This window comes from Vulpes vulpes, chromosome 7, assembly GCF_048418805.1.
Source record: "Vulpes vulpes isolate BD-2025 chromosome 7, VulVul3, whole genome shotgun sequence".
NCBI lineage: Eukaryota > Metazoa > Chordata > Mammalia > Carnivora > Canidae > Vulpes > Vulpes vulpes.
The window spans coordinates 29,894,762-29,921,969 of NC_132786.1; the positions used below are offsets into that span (position 1 = coordinate 29,894,762).

The following is a 27,208-nucleotide window of genomic DNA, read 5'->3' on the forward strand; positions in this document are numbered from 1 at the left end:
CAAATGAGATAATGGAGAGAGGAGACCATTTAATTTTTGGATATTTGAGCTTGTAAAATTGAATGAAAATTTTAATTTCATGACTCTGGTTTTGTTAATGTTACTATTACATGAAGTGTCATTACTTTGGTTGAATTAGGTCATTTTTAGACCCTCATTTCCTGGTGTATGCATACAACAAATTAGGAACATTGTATCCAGATTCTTCTTTTGAAAAGGTAAGTTTTCTTTATGCTGTGTAGATTTACTTTTTTGTTTTTTAAAGATTGTGTTTATTCATGAGAGACATAGAGAGAGAGAGAGACAGCGACACAGGCAGAGGGAGAAGCAGGCTCCATGCAGGAAGCCTGATATGGGACTCGATCCCGGGACTCTAGGATCACGCCTTCAGCCAACGGCAGGCCGCCAAACAGCTGAGCCACCCAGGGATCCCCTACATTTACTTTTTAAATATCATTAAGATACCATTGGCAAGAAGAAAAAGAATGCTTTCTACCCCACAGAATGATTGGGCAAACAGATCAGAAGCCCAAATGTAACGTGGCTTTACTATGAAGGCAGATTGAAAGGAACTCAAGGAATCTTTTACATAAAAAGGTCGTTTAAACTATCAGAAGTATTAGCAGGGGTCTGAGAGAGAGAGAGAGGGAGAGAGAGAGAGAGAGAGAGAAAGTGGGTTAAGGAGCTAAGAATAAGAAGCCCCTAAACACAGAGTCATTTAAACTGAAATGTCCTAGGACCTGAGCAATGGAGGAAGTGGTGGAAATCACTTTGTGGAAAGACCTAATAGAAAGAACCACCTTATAGAAAGAGTGAGGATGTCAAAGCATATTGGGTACAGAATATGAAGAGGTTCATGTGTGAAACATTGGAGTTTGTATTGATCTGAAAATGCAGATAGGGTTCAAGAAATTTTTAAGTATCTGAGAAAATTAGTGAGTTATTTACTTTGTGAGAACAGAAGATTGGCAAGAAGTAAATGCAAGTGAAGGGTCAAATTCTATTGCTATATTGCAGTTGAGAGGTAATGAAATTAAAAATAATTACTGCAACATTGTCGCCATCTGTAAGTAGAAGACAGAACAAAATACAAAAGACACCTGTTCTGAGACATTTGACAATAGGCAGATCAGGAAAAAATTTTTTTTCTGAGAGATAAGAGAACCCAGAAGGTGAGTCACATTCAACTTGGCCCTTCTGACTGAGGATAAAGTCTCAACCATAACATACATAGGGAGTTGGGACCAAGCAGAGCTTGCAGGCTTTGGACCAGAGCTGCTGATGCAGCTTCAACTGGGATGACACAGGACCAGAGAGAGGGGCCGTCAGATGTATGAATTTTTTGCAGGGAGGGGAGTTGTACTTATGTCCTTGACTAACGATTAGGCTGCCTGTGTGCTCTACTGAAGAGCAGAGAGTAAGATGGAGGTAATACTAATTGTCCAACAGAATCAGGAGATGTTGGATTTTCAGCCTGGACAGAGTAGAGTGACTTTGCTAAAACCCCAGACATTCAGCTGAGCCCAGAACCCTAATCCTTAGGAGGAAAGACCAAGCTTTAGAGTAAGAGATACTCTTATCACCCTCATTCTGTACCCCAAGGGCTAAAACTCAGCAACAAGAGGATTAAGGAAGGTTGCCATCAAATTAATTACAATACAAAATGAAATACTCTATAAAGGGTTAAAGCATAGTAGAGGAAGGAAATAATTCAGATAAAGGTAGAAATCAATGAGATAGAAAAAGGAAAAAGAATAGGAAAAAATTAAGCTTATAATTTAATTCTTTAAAAGGACTAATAACATTAATAACCCTTAGTAAGACTGACCCAGAACAAAAACAAATTCCATCAGTATTAGGGATGAAGGGAGATATGACTAGTCATACAGAAGATAAAATATTTGGGAGTATTATGAAAGCTTTAGGTCAATAAATTTGATAATTTAGATGAAATGGGCAACTTCCTTGAAAAGGGTAACATCAAAATTGAGGGGAGAAATAATAGAAAATCTCAATCACTTGAAATCTACTTAAAAAATTGAGTTTCTTAATAACTACATTCCCATGCCAGGTTTAAATGTTTTCACACTTTACCTATTGAGAGATATTTGTTGTTTCTAATTTAGCTATTAAAAATAATGTTTATATGAACATTCATGTGCAATTTGTTGTGTGGATATAATTTTTTAATTCTCTGGAATGTATATCCAAGAATATGATTACCAGGTCATATGATAAGTGTGAGTTTAAATTCAATTTAGTCAACATATACTGTTTTATTACTTTCAGGAGTAGAATTTAGTGATTCATCAGTTGCATATAACATCCAGTGTTCATTATCAAGTGCCCTCCTTAATACCCATCACCCAATTACCCTACAGCCCTACCAACTTCCCCTCTAGCAACCCTCTGTTCAATTACTAAACTGTTTTTCAGAGTAGCTCTACTATTTCACATTTCCATTGCCAGTGTGTGAGAGAGAAAGAGTGCATTTTTGCCACCACTTGGTATTGTCACAATTAAAAAAAAAAATTTAGCCATTGTGATAGATGTGTAGTGATTTTTTCATGTAATTTGGTTTGCATTTTCCTAATGACCAGTGATGTTGAACATATTTTCATGTGCTTATTTGTCATCTTCTGTGAAATGTCTATTAATATCCTTTACCCATTTTCTAATTGGATTGGTTGGTTTTTTACTATTGACTTTTGAGCAATTTATATATTCTAAATACATGTTCTTTGCCAGATATGTGATTTGATAATATTTATTTCCAGTCTGTAATTTACCTTTTCATCATTTTCATAAGGTCTCTCATTGATCAGAAATTTTAAATTTTGTTGAGGGTTAATTTATCAACTTTGGATGAGTAGTGGTTTAGTTATCAAACCTAAGAACTTCATATATCTTTAGTTCTTAAAGATTCTGTTTTTTTTCCTAAAAATTTTGTAGTTTTATTTATATTTAATTGTTCACTTTGATATAAAAGTGAACAATTAGCTTTGTATCAGGTGTGAGGTTTGAATCCAATTTCATTCTTTTGACTGAGGATGTGTATTTGTTTCAACATCATTGATAGAAAAGGCTGTTGTGCATTAAATTGCTCTTGCATCTAAGTCAGAAAGTCAGTAGGACATATTTTTGTGGATATATTTCTGGGTTCTTCAATCTGTTCAATTCCTTTATGTGTCTATACTTCTGTGATTATCATGCTGTCTTTTTTTAGTTTACCTACATATTAAGGATTTATGTAAACTATAGTGATTTCTCCCACTTTATTTTTATTTTTCAAGATTTTTAGACTATTCTTGATATTTCATACAAATTTTAGACTAAACTGCTTTATGTACACAAACTTGATAGGATAGTGATAGACATTATGTCAAACCTATACATCATTTTGGGGACAACTGACATCTTCACTATGTTGAGTCTTCCAATCCATGAATACAGTGAGTCTCTCCATTTATTTGGTCTTTTTTTACATGTCTTTTATTAGCATTTTGTAATTTTAGCATTTAGATTCTGTACATATCTTTTTTTAAGGCTTATGCCAAAGTATTTAATTTTATTGTTGCCATTATAAATGGTATTGTATTTTCAGTATTTATATATTTGTTATTTTCCAGAAACGCATTTTGTTTTATTCTCATGTCCTTCAAACTTACTGAAGTTACATGATTCTATGATGATTTTTGTTTTGTTTTCATTTTTGGGGGGGTAGAGTCTTTGAGATTTCTACATAGACCTGTCATTTACAAACTTGAAAATTTTTCCTTTTTTTGTTTTCAGTCTGTGTGCTTTTATTCACTGCTTTGCCTTTCTGTGCTTGCTACAACTTCCAGTACTGTTCAAATCACAATAGGAGGGAAAACATCCTCATTTGTTCCCAGTCTTAAGGAAAATTTATTTACTTTTTACCATTAAGGATAATGTTAGTTGTAGGGTTGTTTTTAAACATTCTTTATAAAGTTGAGGGCATTCTCCATTTCTAGGTTTCTAAGACTTTTTTATATCAAAGTGTGTCTAATTTTACCACGTGCCTTTTTTTTTTGCTTCAGTTGATAAGATCACATAAATCTTTGTCAGCCTGTTGATATGATGGATTGCACTGATTGATGATCAAATACTGAAAACAATATTGCATATCTAGAAAAGCTACAACATGGTCCTGCTATACAATTCTTTTTATTCATGACCAGGTTTATTTGCTAATAATTTCTCAGTTTTGTTGTGTTATTGTCAAAGTTCATGAGAAATATTGGTCTGTGAGTCTGTGGCCTTCTTTTGTTGTCCTGATTTTGTCTAATTTTTGTATTAGACTAATACTGGCAATAAAATAAATTAGGAAGTATTATGTTCTATTCTATTTTCTGGAAGGAATTATGCAAAGTCCAGGGTAATTCTTAAGATATTTGGTAAAATAATTTGGGGAAGTCCCTGGGGATTTATGTGTGTGTGTGTGGGGGGGGGGAGATTTTTAATTACAAATTAATGTTATTTAATAGTTACAGGAATATCTGTTTCATGTATATTATTTTGGTGGTTTGTGGCTTTTAAGGGATTGGTCCATTCTATCTCAGGTGTGGAATTTATGCAATTTTGTCATGGTCTGGTTTTTATTATCCTTTTAATAATTACAGGAGTGTTTTATTTCTGACACTTGGTTGACAGTGTGACAGATATTGATCAATGGTTGATCACTTCTCTCAACTTTGTCAATCCTTCTAGAGATTTTTCAATTTATTGAATTTACCAAAGAACCAACTTTTTCTTGTTTTCATACTGTTGTCTTATTTTTAATGTCATTGTATTTGCCTCTTAGGTTTATTGTTTTTTCCCTTACTCCGTACTTATTTTTAAATTTAATTTTCCAGTTCTTTTCTTTTGAGGGAAACACTTATCAACCTGTGATCTTTCCTCTTTTCTACTGTAAGCTAAAATTTGCTGCTCAGCATAGTTTGAGCTGCAGCCTGCAACAATTGATGTATTTTCATTTTAATACAGTTACATATATATATATATTTTTTTAAGATTTTATTTATTTATTCTTGAGAGACACACAGAGAGAGAGAGGCAGAGACACAGGCAGAGGGAGAAGCAGCCTCCATGCAGGGAGCCTGACATGGGACTCAATCCCGCCGGGACACCTGCACCCCGATGTTTACAGCAGCAATGTCCACAGTAGCCACACTGTGGAAGGAGCCTCAGTGTCCATCGAAAGATGAATGGATAAAGAAGATTTGGTCTATGTATACAATGGAGTATTACTCAGCCATTAGAAATGACAAATACCCACCATTTGCTTCAACATGGATGGAACTGGAGGGTATTATCCTGAGTGAAATAAGTCCATCGGAAAAGGACAAACATTATATGGTCTCACTCATTTGGGGAATATAAAAAATAGTGAAAGGGAGTAAAGGGAAAGGAGAGAAAATACATGAAAGGTTCAGTGAGGGTGACAAAATATGAGAGACTCCTAACTCTGGGAAATGAACAAGGGGTAGTGGAAGGGGAGGTGGGCGGGGGGTTGGGGTGACTGGGTGATGGGCACTGAGGGGGGCACTTGGGATGAGCACTGGCTGTAATGCTGTATGTTGGCAAATTGAACTCCGATTAAAAAAAAAAATTTGAAAAAAAAAAAAAAGAGGGAGAAGCAGGCTCCACTCAGGGAGCCCAACGTGAGATTCAATTCCAGGTCTCCAGAATCATGCGCTGGACCGAAGGTGGCCCTAAACCACTGAGCCAGCTGAGCTGCCCAGGTTGTTATGTTTCTAAGAACAAGTCCATTTTCTATGATATTCAGTTGTTGGTGTGTATTTGTTAATAGTATTCTCTTTTGATCCTTTTTATTTCTGTGACATCAGTTTTAATTTGCTTTCATTTCTCATTTTGTCTATTTGTGTTTTCTCTTTTTTCTTAATGTAGCTGGAGGTCTGTCAATTTTATCAAGTTAAAAAAAAACCCTTAGCTTCACAATTTTTTCTATTATTTTCTTTCTTTTTCTTTTATTCTTTCCATTTTATTTACTTCTGCTCTAATCTTTATTTTTAGTACTTTGACCTTTCTTCTATTTTTAGATTTTTAAAAATTTTATTTCTAATTAGGCTCCAATGCCCAGTGTGTAACTGTGTGTGTGTGTATATCTATCTATCTATCTATCTATATATCTGTGTGTGTGTGTGTGTGTGTATGTGTTTCCTATTCAGCCACTCTATGTCTTTTGTTCATGGAACTTAATCTATTTACATTTAAATTAATTATTGATAGGGAAGTTATTTACTATTAAAATTTTGTTAATTGTTTTGTGTTTGTTTTGCAGTTATTTTGTCTGTCTTTTCCTCTCTTGCTGTCTGTTGTGTTTCATTTATTTTTTATTATTTGCCAATTTTTACTTAAAATATTTTTCTGCTATTGAGTTTCTTATGTATTTTGCATTAACTCCTTATCAAATATATGGTTTATAAGTATTTATCTCCTATTCCATATTTTGCCTTTTCATTTTGTGATTTGTTTCTTTTGATGTGAAGAGTCTTTTAGTTGGATGCATCCCCATTTTTTAAAATTTTCTTTTCTTATCAAACCCCAAAAATCATTGCTAAGCCAACATTAAGGAATGTTTTCCTATGTTTTTTCTAGTTATTATAGTTTCACATCTTATAGTTATGTCTTTAATCCATTTCAAGTTCATTTATGTAAATGATGTAGGATAGGGGTCCAATATCACCAGTTTTACAACTACATTTATTGAAGACACTATCATTTTCTCAATGTGTGTTCTTGCTATCCCTGTAAAAGATGAGTTGACATTTTATGTATGGATTTGTATCGGGGCTCCCAAATATGCTGCATTGGTCTGTCTTTTCATGCCAGGAGCATATTGTTATAATGACCTATAGATTTTTAATACAGGGTAAAATCATGTAGTGTGATAGTTCAACTTTCTCATTTACTTTGCCTATATGGGGTCTTTTGTGGTGCCATAAGAATTTTAGGATTTTTTAATCTGCTTCTGTGAAAAACATGATTGAATTTTTGATAGGGATTACTTTGAATCTGTTCATTTCTTTAGGTAGTGTGAACATTTTAACATGGTTAATTCTAATTCATGAACATAAGATATCCATTGTGTCCTTATCAATTTCTTTCATCAGTGTACTATAGTTTTTAGTGTACAGTTTTTTCAACTTCTTGGTTAAATTTATTTCTAAGTACTTTATTATTTGAGAACTATTGTAAGGGGATTATTTTGTTAATTTCTTTTTCTGATAGTTTGGCAGTGAATAGAAACACAACTGATTTTTGTATGTTCACATTGTACCCTGCAACATAGTTCAATTGACTGGTTTTTCCCTTTTAACCTGTAGTGATTACTTACATTATCTGATTTTTTTAAAAGATTTTTATTCATGAGATAGAGAGAGAGAGGGGAGAGAGAGGCAGAGACACAGGCAGAGGGAGAAGCAGGCTCCATGCAGGGAGTCCGACGCGGGACTCTGACCCTGGGTCTCCAGGATCACGCCCCGGGGCCAAAGGTGGCACTAAACCACTAAGCCACCCAGGCTGCCCACATTATCTGATTTTTTAATGTTGAACCAGCTTTGCATATCTGGGGTAAATCCCAGTTAGTTGTCGTCTACAATTTTTTTTATTCACTGTTGCATTCAGTTTTCTAATATTTTGTTAGGAATTTTTGCATCTATATTCATGAAAGATATTGGTCATAGTTTTTTTTTATGTATTTGTCTGATTTTGGTATTAGAGTAATGGGCCCACTGTTTGTTTTGTTTATCTTTTTAGAAGCATTAAAAGCTAGTTCAGTTTTGAGATTTGTTTTGAAAAGCCCAGGCAGTTCTGTCTGGCATCTGCCCCTCTTCCATTCCTGTGTGGGATGTGGCCACGGTGGCCTGGATTCCTGGCTGTTATTCTCTGTGGTCACCCGGAAAGTCGCCCCTCTCAGGGCTACTCTGGTCCTGGGGGCTTCATGCAGTGGAGCTCCCATTTGGAGGCAAGGTGGCAGAAGTCAAGCCCAGGGATGTCTCAGGTTGGGGGACCTATCAGGTTGGAGCTGGTTTACCAACATCTCAACTCCCAGGATGAGGGTGAACCAGGACCATACATTGACACCTGCTTAGATACAGAGCAAGGAAGGAGATAGGCATTCCTGCAACTCCTGTGCTAATTCAGTAAATCCAAATAAAAGCCACCCCCCCCCCAAAAAAAACCTTCCTAACTGAAGTAGTGCCCCTGCTTCTATACCCTGAAAGAGTGTTTAGAGAACTGGTATTATTTCTTCCTTAAAATTTTAGTAGAATTTGACAGTGAAACCCATCTGGGCCAGCTGATTCCTGTTTCAAAGGTTATTGTTTTTTATTTAATTTCTTTAATAGATATATACCTATTCATATTGTCTATTTCCTCTTGTTAAAGTTTAACAAACTGTGTCTTTCATAGAAGATTAACAAATTGTGCCCACTTCATCTAAATTTTCAAATTTGTGGTCATAGGGTTGTTCATCATTTTCCTTTATTGTGTTTATATGTATATTTTATTGAAATTTGATTTGCAACATATAGTATAACACCCCATGCTTATCCTGTGTCAAGTGCCCCCCTCAGTGCTTGTCACCCAGTCACCCCATCCTCCCACCCACCCCCCCCTTCCACTACCCCTTGTTCATTTCCCAGAGTTAGGAGTCTGTCATGGTTTGTCACCCTCTCTCATTTTTCCCACTCATTTTCCCTCCTTTCCCCTATAATCCCTTTCACTATTTCTTATACTCCCTGTATGAATGAAACCATATGATGATTGTCCTTCTCCGATTGACTTACTTCACTCAGCAAAATACCCTCCAGTTCCATCCATATGGAAGCAAATGGTGGGTATTTGTTTCTAAAGGCTGAGTAGTATTCCATTGTATATATAGACCACATCTTTATCCATTCATCTTTCGATGGATAGCAAGGCTCCTTCCACAGTTTGGCTATTGTGGACATTCCTACTATGAACTTTGGGGTGCATGTGTCCCAGCTTTTACTGCATCTGTATCTTTGGGATAAATCCCCAGTAGTGCAATTGCTGGGTCATAGGGTAGCTCTATTTTTAACTCTTTGAGGAACTTCCACACGGTTATCCAGAGTGTCTGCACCAGTTCACATTGCCACCAACCATGCAAGAGGGTTCCCCTTTCTCCATATTCTCCCAAACATTTGTTATTTCCGGTCTTGTTAATTTTCACCATACTCATTGGTGTGAGATAGTATCTCATTGTGGTTTTGATTTGTATTTTCCTGATGATAAGTGTTGTGGAGCATTTTCTCACGTGTTTGTTGGCTATATGTATGTCTTCTTTGGCGAAGGTAAAGAGCTTCTGCACAGCAAAAGAAAGAGTCAACAAAACTAAAAGACAACCTACAGAATGGGAGAAGGTATTTGCAAATGACATATCAGATAAAGGGCTAGTATCCAAGATCTATAAACAACTTATTAAACTTAACACCCAAGAAACAAACAAAAAAAATCCAATCATGAAATGGGCAGAAGACATGAACAGACATTTCACTGAAGAAGACACATGCATGGCTTTATTATGCTTTTAATGGGCATGAGATGTAGAATTATGCCTTTTTTTTTTTTTTTTTTTTAGATCTGACATGAGTAACTAATGTCCTTTCTCTTTTGTACTTAGTTTACCTGGCTAGAGATTCAGTAATTTTATTGATAGGAACCACCTTTCAGTTTTATTGATTTTCTCCATTGATTTCCTTTTAAATTTCTTTTCAAATTGTTATATTTATTTCCGTCTGCTTACCTTAGATTTAATTTGTTCTTTTCTAGTTTTCTAAGGTGGAAACTTAGATTAGGTTTTTTAGATACTTTTTCTTTTCTAATATGTGTATTGAATATAATATAAATTTCCCTCTAAGCACTATTTTTGCTGCATCCCACAAATTTTGAAGATCTGTATTTTCATTTACATTTAGTTAAAAATATTTTTAAATTTATTTTGAAAAATTTTCAACCCATGTGAATTTAGAAACATGTTCTTGGGGGATCCCTGGGTGGCTCAGCGGTTTGGCACCTGCCTTTGGCCCAAGGTGCGATCCTGGAGTCCTGGGATCGAGTCCCACATCGGGCTCCCGGCATGGGGCCTGCTTCTCCCTCTGCCTGTGTCTCTGCCTCTCTCTCTCTCTCTCTCTCTCTCTCTGTGTATCTATAATAAATAAATAAATAAATAAATAAATCTTAAAAAAGTATGTTCTTGAATCTCAATGATTGTCTCATATTACTGTGGTCAGTTATTATATGTAAGCATATACAAATATATGTATTCAATGTATATATAATCTATACATAAGCATATGTAGTTAAATACATTGTTGCTATTATTTCAGGAATTGTTATATCAGTTAGGAATAAGAAAAATAAAAGTTTTACTGCACAATTACTTACTTGTTCAGTGATCTACCTTTCTTTATATAGATCAAAATTTCTGACATGTCATTTTCCTTCTCTATAGAGAACTTTTTCAAAACTTTTCTTACAAACCAGTTTGCTGGTAATAAATTACTTCAATTTTTGTCTCAGGAAGTACTTCTTCTTTTTGAAGGATAATTTTATAAGGTATAGAATTCTAGGCTGTTTTTTTTTTTTTCTTTCTCACTGTTTTAAATGCATCACTTTACTCATTATTTGTGTGGTTTCTGACAAGAAATCTGATGTAAGTCTCTGTAAGTCTTAACTTTATTTCTCCATAGATAAGGTAACCTCCTCTGCCCCCTGGCTTCTTTCAGCATTTTTTTCTTTATTATTGATTTTCTGTACTTTAAAAATAGTATGCCAAAATGTAGGGTTTTTTCTCTTTTATCCCGTTTAGTATTCTCTAAGCTTTGGAACTGTGATTTGGTGTCTGATATTAATTCAGGGGGATTTTCAGTCATTGCTTTCAAATGCGTCTTATATTCCTTTCTCCTTTTGGTATTCTAATTACCTTTATGTAAGCACTTTTGTAGTTGTTGCATAGTACTTGGATGATCTCTTCTGTTTTTTTTTCTTTGTTTTCTTTGCTTTTTATTTCGTTTTTGAAGTTTCTACTGATAATAGTCTCAAGCTCAGATTCTTTCTTTCGCCATGCCCAGTCTACTGGTGAGCCATCAAAGGCATTTTTCATTTCTGTTAACATTTTTTCATCTCTAGAGTTATTTATTTATTTATTTATTTATTTATTTATTTATTTATCCATCCTTAGAATTTTCATCTCTCTGAATACATCTCCCCATCTGTTCTTGCTTGATGTCTACTTTATCCATCAGAGTCCTTAGCATCATATAATCATGGTTGTTTTAAATTTCCAGGCTAACAATTGAAATATCATTGCCATCCTTTTTTTTTTTTATTATTTATGATAGTCACACACAGAGAGAGAGAGAGGCAGAGACATAGGCAGAGGGAGAAGCAGACTCCATGCACCGGGAGCCCGAGGTGGGATTCGATCTTGGGACTCCAGGATCGCGCCCTGGGCCAAAGGCAGGCGCTAAACTGCTGCACCACCCAGGGATCCCTATTGTTGCCATTCTGATGCTTGCTCTCTCTCTTCAATTGTTTTTTGAATTTGGCATGCCCTGTAATCTTTTTCTTAATAGTTGGATATGACGTAATGGGTAAAGGGGATGCTATAAATAAATCTTTTGTAATGTACTGGTGAGGTGTGGGGAGAAACGAGGTGTTCTACAGTTTTATGATTAAGTCTCAGTTTTGTAGTAAACCTATGCCTCTGAACTATGAACTTCACAGGTGTTTCTCAGTTTTATTTCACCTCAATGCAGGTTCTGTTAAGAAGAGAGTGCTCTGATGTATTTAAGAATGTTTTCCCACCTCCCATTGCTCAAAGTATGAGGAGTTTTTCTGATATTTACTATGGCATCATTGTCAAGCTCCCGTAGGTAAATTCACAAAATTGTGGGCCACCCTCATGAGTTCTCTGGAGTATTATTCTAGCATTGTCCATATTCTAGCATTTCATAAATTATAATCAGGATCACATGCTTTGGTTCTGGCTCCAGCAGCAGTTTTCACTGATTCTCTACTTCAGTAAGTTGCAACTCCCTGTGTTCTCTCCAATCCTGGAGTCTGTGATTTTCCCTGTGTCCTTGCCTCTCTTACAGATCCAAGAAGACTTGTTGATTTTTCAGTATAATTAACATTTTATATGCTGTTAGGGTGGAGTGGTGACTTCTAAGCTCCTTACATGCAGAACCAGAAACTAGAAGTCTCTGATTAATTCTTCAGTTTGGCAGGATACAATATTTTTGGTTGACTTTTTTCCTCTCAGTACTTTGAATCTACTATCTCACTGCCTTCTGGCTTGCAAGGTTTCTGCTGAAAAATCTACTGAAACTTAATGGTGTTCCATTATATATGATAAACCACTTTTATCCTGTTGCTCTCAAAATTTTCTCTTTATATTTCACTTTTGATAATTTAATTATAATATATCTCAATGTACATTTCTTTAGGAACATTTTATTTGGTGTCTTTTGAACTTCTTGGATCTGGATATTAATTTTCTTCTATATGTTTGGGGATTTTCCTTTTTTTTTCTTTAAAGATTTACTTATTTATTTATTTGTTTATTTATTTATTATTTATGATAGAGAGAGAGAGGCAGAGACACAGGAGGATGGAGAAACAGGCTCCATGTTGGGAGCCCGATGCCAGATTCGATCCCGGGACTCCAGGATCGTGCCTTGGGTCAAAGGCAGGCGCCAAACTGCTGAGCCACCCAGGGTTCCCCATGTTTGGGGATTTTCAAGCCATTATTTATTTGAATAAGCTTTCTGTTTTTTTTTAATTAAGATATAATTGGTGGGCAGCCCTGGTGGCACAGCAGTTTAGTGCCTGCAGCCTGGGGTGTGATCCTGGAGACCCGGGATCAAGTCCCATGTTGGGCTCCCTGCATGTAGCCTGCTTCTCCCTCTGCCTGTGTCTCTGCCTCTCTCTCTGAATAAATAAATAAATAAATAAATAAATAAATAAATAAATAAATAATAAATCTTTTTAAAAATATATATAATTGGCATAATATTATGTAAGTTTAAGGTATACAGTGTGTTGATTTGATATTTATATATTTCAGTGTGATTATCATTATAGCACTAGCTAACTCCTTTATCATATCACATTATTCCTCCCTTCTCTCTCTTTGCCTTCTGAGACTTCTATTATGTGGAGATTGTTCCTCGTGATAATGTTCCACAAGTACCTTAAGCTTTTTTCACTGTTTCAGTCACTTTTCTTTTTGCTTCTCTGACCTGTCTTGAGGTCAGTTATTTTTTCTTATGCTTAATCTAGTCTGCTATTGAAACTTTCTAGTGTATTTTTCAGTTCAGTTATTTTTCAGCTCTGTGATTGCTATTTGGTACTTTATTTTTTCAAGTTTTAATTTAAATTCTAGTTAACATAAAATGTAATATCATTTGCAGGAGAATTTAGTGATTCATCACATATATATAACACCCAGTAATCATTATAGCATGTGTTCTCCCTAATCTAAATCACCCATATAGCCCATCCCCTACCCACTTCCCCTCCATCAACCCTCAATTTGTTCTCTATCATTAAGAGTCTCTTATGAAAAACAAAAGACTCTTCTGTTTTTTTATTCTCTCTCCTTTTTTCCCTTTCCCAAATGTTCATCTGCTTTGTTTCTTATATTCCACATATGAGTGAAATCATATGTATTTGTCTTTTTCTTACTGACATATCTTACTTAGCATAATAGACTCTAGCTCCATCTACATCATTGCAAATGGCAACATTTCATTCTTTTTGATAGCTGAGTAATAACCCACGATGTATCTATAGATATAGACATGTATCTATATATCTATCTATATCTGTATCATCTATATCTATATATATATACCTTCTTGTTATCCATTCATCAGCTGATGGACGTTTGGGCTCTTTCCATAGTTTGGCTATTGTTGATAATGCCGCTATAAACATCAGTGGTGCATGTACCCCCTTCAAATCTGTGTTTTTGTATCTTTTGGGTAAATAACTAATAGTACAATTCTTGGATCATAGGGTAGTTCTATTTTTAACTTTTTGAGGAACCTTCATACAGTTTTCCCGAGTGGTTGCACCAGTTTGCATTCCTACCACCAGTGCAAGAGGTTTCCCTTTTTTCTGCATCATTGCCAACATCTTTTGTTTCCTGGCATTTCATTGTGGTTTTGATTTGTATTTCCCTGATGCTGAGTGATGTTGAGCATATTTTCATGTTTCTATAAGCCATCTGGATATCTTCTTTGGAAAAAGTCTATTTAAGTCTTCTCTCCATTTTGTAATTGGTTTGGATTTTGGTGTTGAGTTTAATAAATTCTTTATATTTGGAATGCTAACCCTTTATCAGATACACTATTTGCCAATATATTCTTCCATTTCATAGGCTGCCTTTTAGTTTTGTTGATTGTCTCCTTCACTGTGCAGAAACTTTTTATCTTGATGAAGCCCCCGTAGTTCATTTTTACTTTTGTTTCCCTTTCTTCCAGAGATGTGTATAGTAAGAAGTTGCTGTGGTCAATGTTAAAGAGGCTTCTGCCTGTGATCTCCTCTAGGATTTTGATGGTTTCTTGTCTCACATTTAGGTCTTTCATCCATTTTTTAAAAATTTTTTTCTTATTATTTATTTATGATAGTCACAGAGAGAGAGAGAGAGAGAGAGAGGCAGAGACATAGGCAGAGGGAGAAGCAGGCTCCATGCGCCGGGAGCCCGACGTGGGATTTGATCCCGGGTCTCCAGGATCGCGCCCTGGGCCAAAGGCAGGTGCCGAACTGCTGCGCCACCCAGGGATCCCCTCTTTCATCCATTTTGAATTATTTTTGTTTATAGTGTTAGAAAGTGTTCTAGTTTCTTTTGCAGGGTACTGTCCAGTTTTTCCAATACCACTTGTTGAAGAGACTTTTTTTTTAATTGGGAAAAGACTTTTATTCCTGCTTTGTCAAAGATTAGTTGACAATATAGTTGTGGTTACATTTCTGGCTTCTCTATTCTGTTCCATTGATCTATGAGTCTGTTTCTTTAAAGATTCTATGTGTTTATTTGGCAGAGAGAGAGAGAGAGAGAGAGAGAGCACAAGCAAGCGGGAGCAGCAGGCAGAGGCAGGGGGAGAAGCAGACCCCCCACAGAACAGGGAGCCCAATGCAGGGCTCAATCCCAGGACCCTGGGATCATGACCTGAGCTGAAGGCAGACTGAGCCAACTAGCATGCCTATGTGTCTGTCTTTATGCCAGTACTATCCTGTCTTGATGATCACAGCTTTGTAATATAGCTTGAAGTCTGGAATCATGATGCCTCCAGCTTTGCTTTTCTTTTTCAGGGTTGCTTTGGCTATATGGGGTCTTTTGTCATTCCATACAAATTTTAGGATTGTTTGGTCTAGCGCTGTGAAAAATATTGGCATTTTGATAGGAATTGCTTGTCTTGGGTAGTATACACATTTTTAAAAAGAGTTTTAAACTTATTTTAGAGACACAGAGTGCAAAAGGGAGGAGAGAGACAGCAGAGGGGGTAGATAAGAAGAGGGAGAGTTAGAGAATTTCAAGCAGACTCCCTGATAAGCACAGAGCCCAATGTGGGGCTTGATCCCAAAAGTCTGAGATCATGACCTGAGATGAATTCGAGTTGGATGCTTAACTAATTGAGCCATCCAGGTGCTCCAGGTAGTATAGACATTTTAACAATATTGGTTCTTCCGACCCATGAACATGGAATGTTTTCCATTTCTTGTGTTCTTTCAGTTCCTTTCTTCAGTGTTCAATAGTTTTCAGAGTACAGATCTTTTATCTCTTAGGTTAGGTATTTTATGGTCTTTTGGTGCGATTATAAATGAGATCAATTCCTCTATTTTTCTGCTGCCTCATTACTGATGTATAGAAATGCAACAAGTTTCTGTACATTGATTTTTATATCCTGTGACTGATGAATTCATGTATTAGTTCTAGCAATTTTTTGGTTGAGTCTTTCAGGTTTTCTACATAGAGTATCATGTCATACATAAATAGTGAAAGTTTGACTTCTTTGCTAATTTGGATGCCTTCTATTTCTTTTTATGATCTTATTGGTGAGGCTAAGACTTCCAGTACTATCCTAAATAACAATGGTGAGAGTGGACATGTCTGTCATATTCTTGGCCTTAGGAGAAAAGTTCTCAGTTTTTCCCCATTGAGGATAATATTGATGTGGATCTTTTGTATATGGCTTTTATGATGTTGAGGTATGTTCCATCTATGCCTACTTTTTTGAGGGTTTTATTTAAGAATGGATGCTGTATTTTTTAAAATGCTTTTTCTGCATCTATTGAGAGGGTCATATGGTTCTATCCATTCTTTTATTAATGTGATGTTTTACATTCTTTGTTTTGTGAATATTGAACCACCCCTACTGCCCAAGAATAAATCTCACTTGATCATGAGAATAATTTTTCTTTTGAGAGAGAGCTAGTGTGGGGGGGGGGGGGCGTGGCGGGAAGGACAAAGGAGGGAGAGAATCCCAAGCAGGCTTTATACCCAGCCCAAAGCCCAGCACAGGGCTTGATCTCATGATCTTGAGACCATTACCTGAGCTGAAATCAAGTGTAGTTGCTTAACTTACTGAGCAAGCTAGACACCCCATGGCGAATAATTATAACACATTGTTAGATTCAATTTGCTGGTATCTTGTTGAGAATTTTTGCATCCATGTTCGTTAGGGATATTGACTTGTAATTCTCCTTTTCAGTGGAATCTTTGTCTAGTTTTGGAATCAAGTTAATGCTGGTTTTGTAGAATGAGTTTGGAAGATTTTTTCCTTCTCTATTTTTTGGAACAGTTTGAGAAGAATAGATATAATTCTTCTATAAATGACTAGTATTTCCCTGGGAAGCCATCTGGCCCTGAACTTTTATATTTTGGGAGATTTTTGATTATTGATTCTATTTTTTGTGTGTGTGTTTATGAGTCTGTTTAAATTTTCTATTTTTTCCTGTTCCAGTTTTGATAGGTTGCATGTTTCTGTGAATTTATCCATTTCTTCCAGATTGCCCAGTTTGTTGGCATACTTTTTTTTCATAATGTTCTATTATAATTGCTTGCATTTCTGTGGTGTTTGTGATCTCTCCATTTCATTCATGATTTTACTTATTTGGTTCCTTTCTCTTTTCTTTTTGATAAGTCTAAGTAGGGTTTTTATCAATTTTATTAATTCTTTCAAAGAGCCAGTTCTTAGTTTAGTGTATCTGTTCTACTGTTTTTTTTTTTTTCATTTATTTCTGCTCTAATCTTTATTATTTCCCTTCTTCTGCTGGCTTTAGGCTTTATTTGCTGTTCCTTTTCTAGCTCCTGTAGGTAGAAGGTTAGGTTGTATATTTGAGACTTTCTTGCTTCTTGAGGTAGACCTGTATTGCAATATACTTTCATCTTATGACAGTCTTTGCTGCATCCCAGAAGTTTTGCACTGTTGTGTTTCCATTTTCATTTGTTTCCATGTATTTTTTTTTATTTCTCCTTTAATTTCCTGGTTAACTCATTAATTCCTTAACCTTAGTATTCTTTAATATCCATGTATTTCTGGTCTTTCCAATTTTTTTCTTGTGGTTGACTTCAAGGTTCATAGTGTTGTGGTATGAAACTATGCATGGTATGATCTCAATATTTTTGAGTACTTGTTGAGTGCTGATTTGTGACCCAGTGTGTGATCTATTCTGGAGAATATTCCACGTGCACTCAAAAAAAGTGCTTTAGGGTGAAATGTTCTGAGTATATCTGTTAAGTCCATCTGGTCCAGTGTGTCATTCAAAGACGTTTCCTTGGGATCCCTGGGTGGCACAGCGGTTTGGTGCCTGCCTTTGGCCCAGGGCGCGATCCTGGAGACCCGGGATCAAGTCCCACGTCGGGCTCCCGGTGCATGGATCCTGCTTCTCCCTCTGCCTGTGGCTCTGCCTCTCTCTCTCTCTCTCTCTGTGTGTGACTATCATAAATAAAAAAAAAAAAAATAAGAATAAAATCTTTAAAAAACAAAACAAAACAAAGACGTTTCCTTGTTGATTTTCTGCTTAGATGATCTGTCTGTTGGCTGTAAGTGTGGTGTTATAATCCCCTACTATCATTGTATTATTATCAATGAGTTTCTGTAAATTTGTTATTAATTGATTTATATATATATATATTTGGGTGCTCCCAAGTAGGGGGCATATATATTTACAGTTGTTAGTGCTTAATGTATAGAACCCTTAATTATGATATTGTACTTTTCTTTGTCTCTTATTACAAGTTTGGTTTAAAATCTATTTTTTTCTGATATAAGTATGGCTACTCCAACTTTCTTTTGACATCCATTAGCTTAATAGATGATCCTCCATCCCCTCACTTTCAATCTGCAGGGGTCTTTAGGTCTAACATGAGTCTCTTGTAGGTGGCATACAGATTGGTCATGGGTTTTCTTTCTTTTTTTTTTTAAACCCTTTCTGATACCCTGTGTCTTCTAGTTGGAACATTTAATCCATTTACATTCAGAGTAATTATTGATAGACATTATTAGTGTCATTTGTTGCCTATAATTTTGGTGTCTCTCATGATGTTCTCTGTTCCATTCTAGTCTTTGTTGCTTTTTGTCTTTCTTTCCCACTCAAAGTGTCCTCTTTAATATTTCTTGAAGGGCTGGTTTAGTGGTCACAAACTCCTTTAGTTTTGGTTTGTCTGGGAATCTTTTTATCTCTCCTCTTATTCTGAATGACAGCTTTCCTGGATAAAGTATTCTTGGCTGCATATGTTTTCCATTCAGCACATTGAATATATCCTGACACTCTTTTCTAGCCTGCTACATTTCTGTGGTTAGATCTGCTACAAACCTGATATGTCTTTCCTTGTAGGTTAAGGACTTTTTTCCCTTGCTGCTTTCTGGATTCTTTCCTGTCTGCATATTTTGTGAATTTGACTATGATATGTCTTAATATGGGCTGGCTTTTGTTGAATTTGATGGAAATTCTCTAGAATTTTGATGTGTTTCCTTCTCCTGTTTAGGGAAGGTCTCAGCTATTATTTGTCAAAAAAAAAAAAAAACCACAAAAAACAAAAAACCATTTCCCCCTCTTCTGGGATGCCTCTGATATTGAATATTATACTTTAAGGCATTGCTGAGTTCCCTAATCTACATTCATATTCCAAAATTTTTCTTTCTTCTTTTCAGCTTCATTATTTTCTATAATTTTATCTTCTATGTCACTGATTTGTTCCTCTTCTTCATCTATCCTTGTTGTTATTGAATCTGGTAACTTTTGTATCTCAGTTATAGCATTTTTTATTTTGGCCTGACTAGTGTTTAGTTCTTTTATCTCTGTAGTAAGGGATTCTTTAGTGTCCTCTATGCTTTTATCAAACCCAGCTAGTATCCTTATTATTGTTGTTTTAAATTCTGGTTCAGGCATCTTACTTGTATCAGTTTTGATATACATAAGAATGAGTCCTTTATTTTTTCCTGTTCTTTATTTTTTTGTGGTGAATTCCTCCATCTTGTCGATTTGTCTAGGTCACTAAATTTTTTGTTTGGTTGTTAGGAAAGCCTCTTATATTCCTGCTCCTGAGTGTAATGGCTATACTAAGGAAAATTTCCTGTAATATAGTGGGCCTGGTGCTTTAGAAGGTGTTTCAGAGTGTACACTCTGCTGTTGTGTTTTGGCTGCTCCTTCCCTCAGGTCAGTCCTCTGCAGAGTTTCTCCTTGCCTAAAGTGGGAGGTGTTTGGACTTTGTCCACTATGTGGTGAGTTTTAACTCAGTGTGTTTTGGTCTGCTTGTTAAAAGAAGTTTATCCTAGTTCTGCTAAAGCTGAAGTTTTACAGTGCTGTGTGATCAGTAGACATAGTGTGTGCAAGGAGTTTCTGCTGGTCTTGGGGGAGGGGCCTGCTGCACTGATTCTCAGGCTGACTTACTCTAGTGGAGGTATACTTGCAGGGCATGTATGTGGGGGTGGGGCTTAGTGTAAGCCTCCACCTGGCCTCCACTGAGGGCATGCTGTGTTGCTCACTGAAGTTGGTCAGTGCTGATAGCGGTAGGGAGAGAGATACCATCACCCTGCCCTCTCCTCCCTGCGGTGGGTAGTTCATGCCTGCCACTCTTCAGGAAGCCCTTGCAGAAGAGCAAACTTTCACACTTCTTGTGTCCCCTTCTTCCATCAGATCCCTACCTTCACCCTGTCTGTTTTCAAACTATCTGCCATCTGGTGGCACAGTACTCCCTCTGTTTAACTCAGGCACTCAACTGGGTTTCAAAACTCCAAATTTAGGGAACTGTGTGGTGGTGACCCATGCTGATCCTCTAGGGGTCTTACCACACTCTAGCCATTGCCAGTTGTCTCAGAAAATCAGTCATATGACCATGCAGCAGTTTGAAGTTTATTTTATAGTCAAGGTTTGCTGCCCTCAACAGGTGTCTCTGTTCCTATGCTAGTGAACAAGGCAGTATGGTGGCACCACTAACTCTTTTGTCCTTGGAGAGGCCATGCCACTACTCTGAAATGCACTCCAAGAAGGGGAACTGTTTCTCATCATTCAGGCCACAGGATCTTCAGAATACTCTGCCTTCTCCTGTGCCTCCTGCCCCACTGGATCACTACTAAGCCCACCAGGCAGGACCCTAGAAATGGCATAGATTTCTAAAACCTCGGGCTTTGAGCTCTGCTGCTTATAAAATCTTGCAGTAGTCAGTAGTCAGCCCTTCTCCTTTTACAGTCAATAGTATTGGGGCAGTTTTTCTTGTGCAATCCCCTGTGCACACTTTCACTCATTCATTTCTATATCCTTTCACTCTCTATCTCTCATGTCTCTTTCTGTGATCAGGGCTCCCTCCCCTTTATAGCACTTGCAGTTCTTTTCTCTCCCAAATCAACTCTCTGCAGCTCCTACTTGGCATGATGTGATCATTTCTCTACCCATGGATATGAAATTTGTTCTCTCAGCCCTCAGATTGATTTTTTAGGTGTTCAGAATGATTTGATATTTATCCAGCTATGTTTGAGGAAAAAGACCAGCGTAGGGGCCCCTCCTCCTCCTCCATCTTAATTATGTCCTCTGTTTCATAGTTTAAGAAAATGTTTTCTATTTTTTTTTAATTCTCACTTTGTTCATGCATTGTTCTCTTGAACTCAGCATTTTTAATTCTCTGTGAGATAATTAATTTAACTTCATTAAGATCAGTTTCTGGCTATATCTTCTTCCTTTCTTTGAAACTTCTTTTTCTGATTCTTCATTTTACTTGACTCTGCTTTGGTATCTGCTCATTAGAAAAAACTAGTTGCTATTTTCAGTCTTTACTGACTGATGTTGTACAGAAAAGGATCCCAACAAGTCATCCTGGCCAATGATTTTGGAGGCCTCCACCAAATCTTTATATCTCTCAAAGGGGAAACATGCATCTGTGTCTTTTTTTTTTGCTCTGTTTGTGTTGGTGAGGAGAGAGGATTAGTAGCATTTACCCTCACAAGCTGCTGCCTCTATTCTCACCCTGGCAATTATATTGTGGTTGGCCCATCTGTGCTCCAGCATTGGGAGACAGATGCTGATTCTTTGGGCTGTTTTGGTGAGGTAGGAAAACTGCACACATGGATCAACTTTGTCCATCTCCAAGGAGAAGCAGAGCTGGTATCATTTTGTCCATTTACTCTGTGTTTAGTGGTAACATGGGGGAAAAAAATCAATAGTGTCTACTAGCCCAAGTCACCATCTCCATTTTTGCCTGGGTGGCTAGTTTGTGCTGAACCCATTAGAGCTTCAAGACAAGTGAAATAGGTCACAGTTCTTTGACTAGCCCCTTCAGAAAAATTGCACTAGATATATGGAAAAACCCTTCTCATGGTCTGGGTCAAGCTTACAGCCTGAGGGTCTTTTTGTGACCATATGGTAATGGTCTGAGGCAGTGTCCCATTGAAAGAGTCTACCAAGCCTCCATCTTGGTTTGGTAAGTCTGATCTGACATTCCCCCAGAGTGTGCAGGGCCTTTCAATTAGTTTCTGATTCCTTATAAAGGAAATTTGTCTGTGAATTGTTGCTGAATTTGTTTTTTAGGGAAGAGAGGATTCGAGGATTCCTCCTCCATTATCTTCCTGACCATAGTTTTAACCTTTAATTCTTTGATACTTTTTAGCTCCAAATTCTTTCTGTTCTTGTCAGATTCTGATATGTATTTTAGATCTTTTGTTATTGTACCACAGGTTCTTGATGCTTTATTCATTTTCTTAGTTCATTTTTCTGTGTTATATATTGAGTAAATTCTGTTGATCTGTTCTCAAGTTCACTGGTTGCTGTCTCCACTTTGCTGTCTCCACTTTACTTATGAGCCTATCAAATATGTTTTTTTTCTGTAGGTTTGTTTATTATATATTTTTAGTTCTAATATTTTAATATGTTTTTATGGCTTCTAGTTCTGTTCTTTAGCTTTTTAAAGATTATTTGTAATTGGTTGCTGAAGCAATAGCATCACAGCTACTTTAAAATCTTTGTTAGAAAAAAAAAATAAAATCTTTGTTAGTTCCATCATGTGGTTTATCTCAATATTGTTAACAGGTGGCTTTCTTTTCTCATTCTTGTGATTTTCTTGGTTCTTGGTATAGTGTATGACTTTTGGCTGTATACTCAACATTCAACTCTATTTTTAAAAGCAAGTAACCCAGGTTAAGTTTAGGTTTGTTGTGATTTACTGTACCAAAGGCAATTTCTCTTTTTTGTGGGAGACTTTTAATGTTATTCTATTGTGATTCATTCTTTTGGCTCTTCTCAAGCTCTTGCTGGATCTCTGCTGATGCAGGCTATAGTGGTAAAAGGTACTGTCTTGGGCCACTTTGTATTGCGAGGTGGGGCTGGCTGATGAAGGTCCCATGGGATAGATAACATTTATTCTGGCTCTTCTCTAACCCTATCAGTACACTTCTTACTCCCTATTAGTGCCCTTGGGTAAGGACAGTTCCTACCTGTGTCACTTTTTGTGTTGGGAATGTTGAGAATTATCTTATGAGGCTCATTTTCTCCCCCTGGCACAAGGCCAGGAGCTACAGAGACCTAACTACTGTCTGATGCTGGACAGAGGATTGGGGCATGGTTCACCTTATACCTTTTTGTGAAGGGCTTGTGGTACAGTCTGCTACAACTAATGCAGACAAAGGTGGCTGCTACTATTTCTTGGTGTGGAGCATGGTAGGCCTTGCCACTGTCAGTGGGTGGAGGATAGGAGTTAAGCCTAGTTTTGAGGAAAAGTGAATGGTTACTAATAGAGATGTATGTCTGGCAGCTAATAACATATAAACAAATTCATAAAAGAGAATATGATGACACTGAAGTTTTCATAGCATAGCATTAACAAAGCAACAGGATTGATTATAGATGTCACTAGATTTTTAAGGGAAGAAAAGGGAATATTCACTGAATGAGAATATTAGGGGAGAACCTGGGGAAACTAATGCTGCGAAAGTCCATGGGGAGGAGAGCTTGAACTAATGATGGTAAGATATTAAATAAATTAAATGATATGATGAGATATTAAAGAGAAATAAAAATGAGAAAATATCAATTAAGATACTTTTGGGTAACTTAGAAAAAAGTGATATGTTTACATTTGAAGTCAAATTGATATTATTTACATTGAGTTAGCAGTTATAGATTATGTATTCAGGAAATGTCAAATAAAAAAATAACCTAACAAAAGGAAAAAATCCAACTGAGTCATTAAACATAAGTCTGTAAAATAAACTAAGGCAATAGAACAGAGTAAAGATTAAAACTGCAATGACCATATTTGAATAAAACTTTACAAGTTAGAAAAATAAAGAAGAAAAAGTATGGCTGAGAAAGAAAAGACACAGATAAGAAAGTTGTTCATCAAAAATTTAGAATTATAGCAAGAATTATTTTGTGGGAGAACAGAAGTCATAATCATTTTTAGGCAAAAGAGGGTTAAGAGAAAGAGATTGTAAGTAGATAACAAGGAAATGGAATCCCTGGTGAATAATGACTAAATCTGAACGTTTGATGATGTTTAGGAAGTAAAGATAAACCAAAAACTTTATATAAAATCATTCATGAATGTATCTTCATATACTCCTGTTTAGGGGCATTGCTTTTATCAAGGATATGCTGCAGAAGTTCGAAAATCAGCTGTGACACTTAGCACCTGTTCTGGACTTAGGTAATGGCATATTCCAGAGATGTACATGATTGAAAATCTTGTATGACTCTTTAATTTTTAGAAATATCTTGAAGGATAGAGTGAAGGCAAAGAAAATAGAGTTTGATTGTGTTTTTACTCATATACTTTCTTTTCTTCCTCCTCCTATCATTTTTTTCTATCTCTTGTCTCCATCCCAGGCTTGCAGTCATAAAATTTATGCAGAAAAAAACCCCCTGGTATGAGGAGTATTCACATTCCTCAGTCATGCTAAAAACACAACGAATCCTAAGTAACATAATAGACATAAAAGATATAAAATTAGATTTGAAAGCTTATCCACGTAAGAAAGGATGGTTCTTAGATGCTAAACTACAAAGACCACTATTAAATTTTTATAAAATATTCTTATTTAATGGTGATTTATATTCTCTGTGGGCATATATATTAATTATATTTTTTATTTCTTTTTTATGTATTTAAATGTGTAGGGGATTATTGCAGTTGGAGAATGTCAGTTATGGCATTGAGCCAGTGGACTCTACAGCTGCATATGAGCATATGCTTTATCAAATAAATAATGATAAAATTGATTTTTCTCTCTTACACAAAAATCCTATGCCCCAATTGGTACAAAAGTCCTACAAGATTCTTGTGAAATCAGAAGTAAGTAACCCCTCTTATGAAATCTTAATTTGTGTTATTTCTAATAAATTTATTTATGTTTAAATGTGCTGTATTTGGGAAAAAATTGAACAGATATTGAACTTCTGTTGTAAGATCTTTATTTTATTTTTTTATTTATTTTTTTTTTAAGATCTTTATTTTAAATATGTTTTTTATATTTAGTCATACAGTATTTAGAAACTGTAGTTGATATAATCTCACATAAGTTAAAAATCAAAGTACTCACATTTCCTTAATTGAATGTGTTTTTATGCATATAAACATAGGTTCATTGTTACCAAATCTGCATACTAAAATATAATGATATCCACATTTACTTATTTTTAGTTTGTCTGCACTTCCTTGACAATACGTGTTTTCTTTATTAGTTTGATTTAAAAAAATAAAATTAGAAAGGAAGGAAGAAATTGTCCAAGGTCATCATCTAGAAATAGTGCTTAGAATTTTGGATTATTTATTCCAATTCTTTTTATATACCTAGTTATAAATCTAGATGTATAAGTGCATAGATATTTTTAAACAAAAAAGTGATATAACCACATGTACTTCTTTGAAATTTATTTTTTTGCTATTAAGGTAATAATATACATTATGTTACACTTATTATAATTTACAATTAGATAATATATGGGTTAGCATCTATTAAAATATTAAGCATATGCATTTGTAAGGAAAATAAGAATGGATAAAATGTTATTTTCCAAAGGTAAGTGCAGTTGTATAACTATGTAGAAACCTTCATTCCTTTTCTTAACTAATTGTCTCTGTTGTAGACTGACAGATCAATGAAGGCTGTTTTCTTTGGGGAGCCTATGAAATAGAGATACCAGGCACATATTTCCCATTGTATTTCCTAATAGAGGAGGAGTACCATACTAAGACTTGTGTGCTTAAGTTAAATTTGACACACTGGATATTTTGAGCCAGGCTTACACATTCTAAGAAGTATATTGGAAGACCCCTCTTCAGGAGGGAATCAAACATGCCAAAATAGTAAAAACTAACCACATTAACAGCAGGGTTTTCCTTACCAACCCAGACAAAATTACTCTCTGTAAACACAACACAACAGCCCGTAAACTCCATATATAGTCATAAAGATATTGAAATAAGCTATTAAAAGTTCAATTGTTAATATGAAGAGGTACTAGACATATGATCAAACAATTTAACATGGAAGATAGAGACATGAATAAATCCAAATTTTCAAGTTTGAAGAACCAAAGAACACAGAGGGTGAAGAAAATAAAATGATACAGAGAAAATATTTTATCCACAAAATAAGAATGAAGTGTAATTTAAAAAATACCATTCCACAGGTAAGTAACAGTTGTTGGAAATTAAAAGTATGATAATAAAAATATAAAAGCTCAATAGAAAGTTCACAGGATTAAATCCCAGAAATTATACAAAAAAAAGAACAAAGACAAATGACAGAAATTTGAGATAAGAAATGAAATTAAAAGAACAATATTAGTGGTAGAAGTTTCAGTATCAATAAATAGAGAAAATTGAATCAAATAACTCATAAAACAATTTAAGAAAACTTCTCAGAATTACTTAAGGTGAATTTCTGAACTGTTATTAAAATTTTTGGTTTCTTATATATGATCAAGATGCAGAATGGCATGAAATTTTCCTACAGCAATACTTGAAATTGAAAGGTGATGGCACAAATACTTAGGCAAAATAGTTTCTAATCTGTAATTCTATACCAATCCAGAACTACAGAATTGAGGGCTTTTTTTTTTTTTTTTTTTTTACTTAAACTATTTCTTCCTAATGTGAAACATTCTTCCTAATATAAAAACAAACAAACCACAATTAAGTGGAAAAAAGAGATCATCCTGATTGAAGATAGTAGCCAGACACCATCACAACCAGATCCAAAAATAATAGTTGTCAAATATCAAGAACTGTCAACCAAATGAAAAGATGGAAGACCTGTGTAAGCAGCTGTCCTCAATCTGTATTTTTCATAAGAATCACTATTAGGTCGTTGAGATTTGGAAGCAAACAATTCCAACTGTCAGTGGCTTAACAGGTTTATGTCTTGCTCATGAAAATGCCCAAGTGGATGAAACTCCCCTGATTGTTTCCCTTCCTAGCTCTGATTCAGGGCCTCTAAGAGTCCCCCTCACTAGATTATTTGAATTTAGTCAAGAGTAGAGGGTGAAGGGGTGTATGCATCCCCACCTCAATACAGTTGAGCCTGGACAGGTGTCTCATTGACATCTTTTCTCTTGGAGAAGAGAGCAAACATCCTTAGATAATTGCCATTTCTTATAGTAAAATAAAACTCATTGTTTGACTTTTATTATGAAATTT

The 27,208-nt window shown here is 35.7% G+C and overlaps 1 protein-coding gene across 1 annotated transcript in view; it reads left to right on the forward strand.

Annotated features, from left to right (window-relative positions):
- The window catches only part of LOC112916144 (A disintegrin and metallopeptidase domain 3-like), a 107,640-nt gene that overhangs the window by 21,680 nt on the left and 58,752 nt on the right, over positions 1 to 27,208 (forward strand). Inside the window, exons 4-6 of the mRNA XM_072763473.1 lie at positions 140 to 218; positions 24,138 to 24,214; positions 24,685 to 24,859. Of these exons, the coding sequence (XP_072619574.1) occupies positions 140 to 218; positions 24,138 to 24,214; positions 24,685 to 24,859 (331 nt within the window). The remainder of the gene's footprint in view (positions 1 to 139; positions 219 to 24,137; positions 24,215 to 24,684; positions 24,860 to 27,208) is intronic.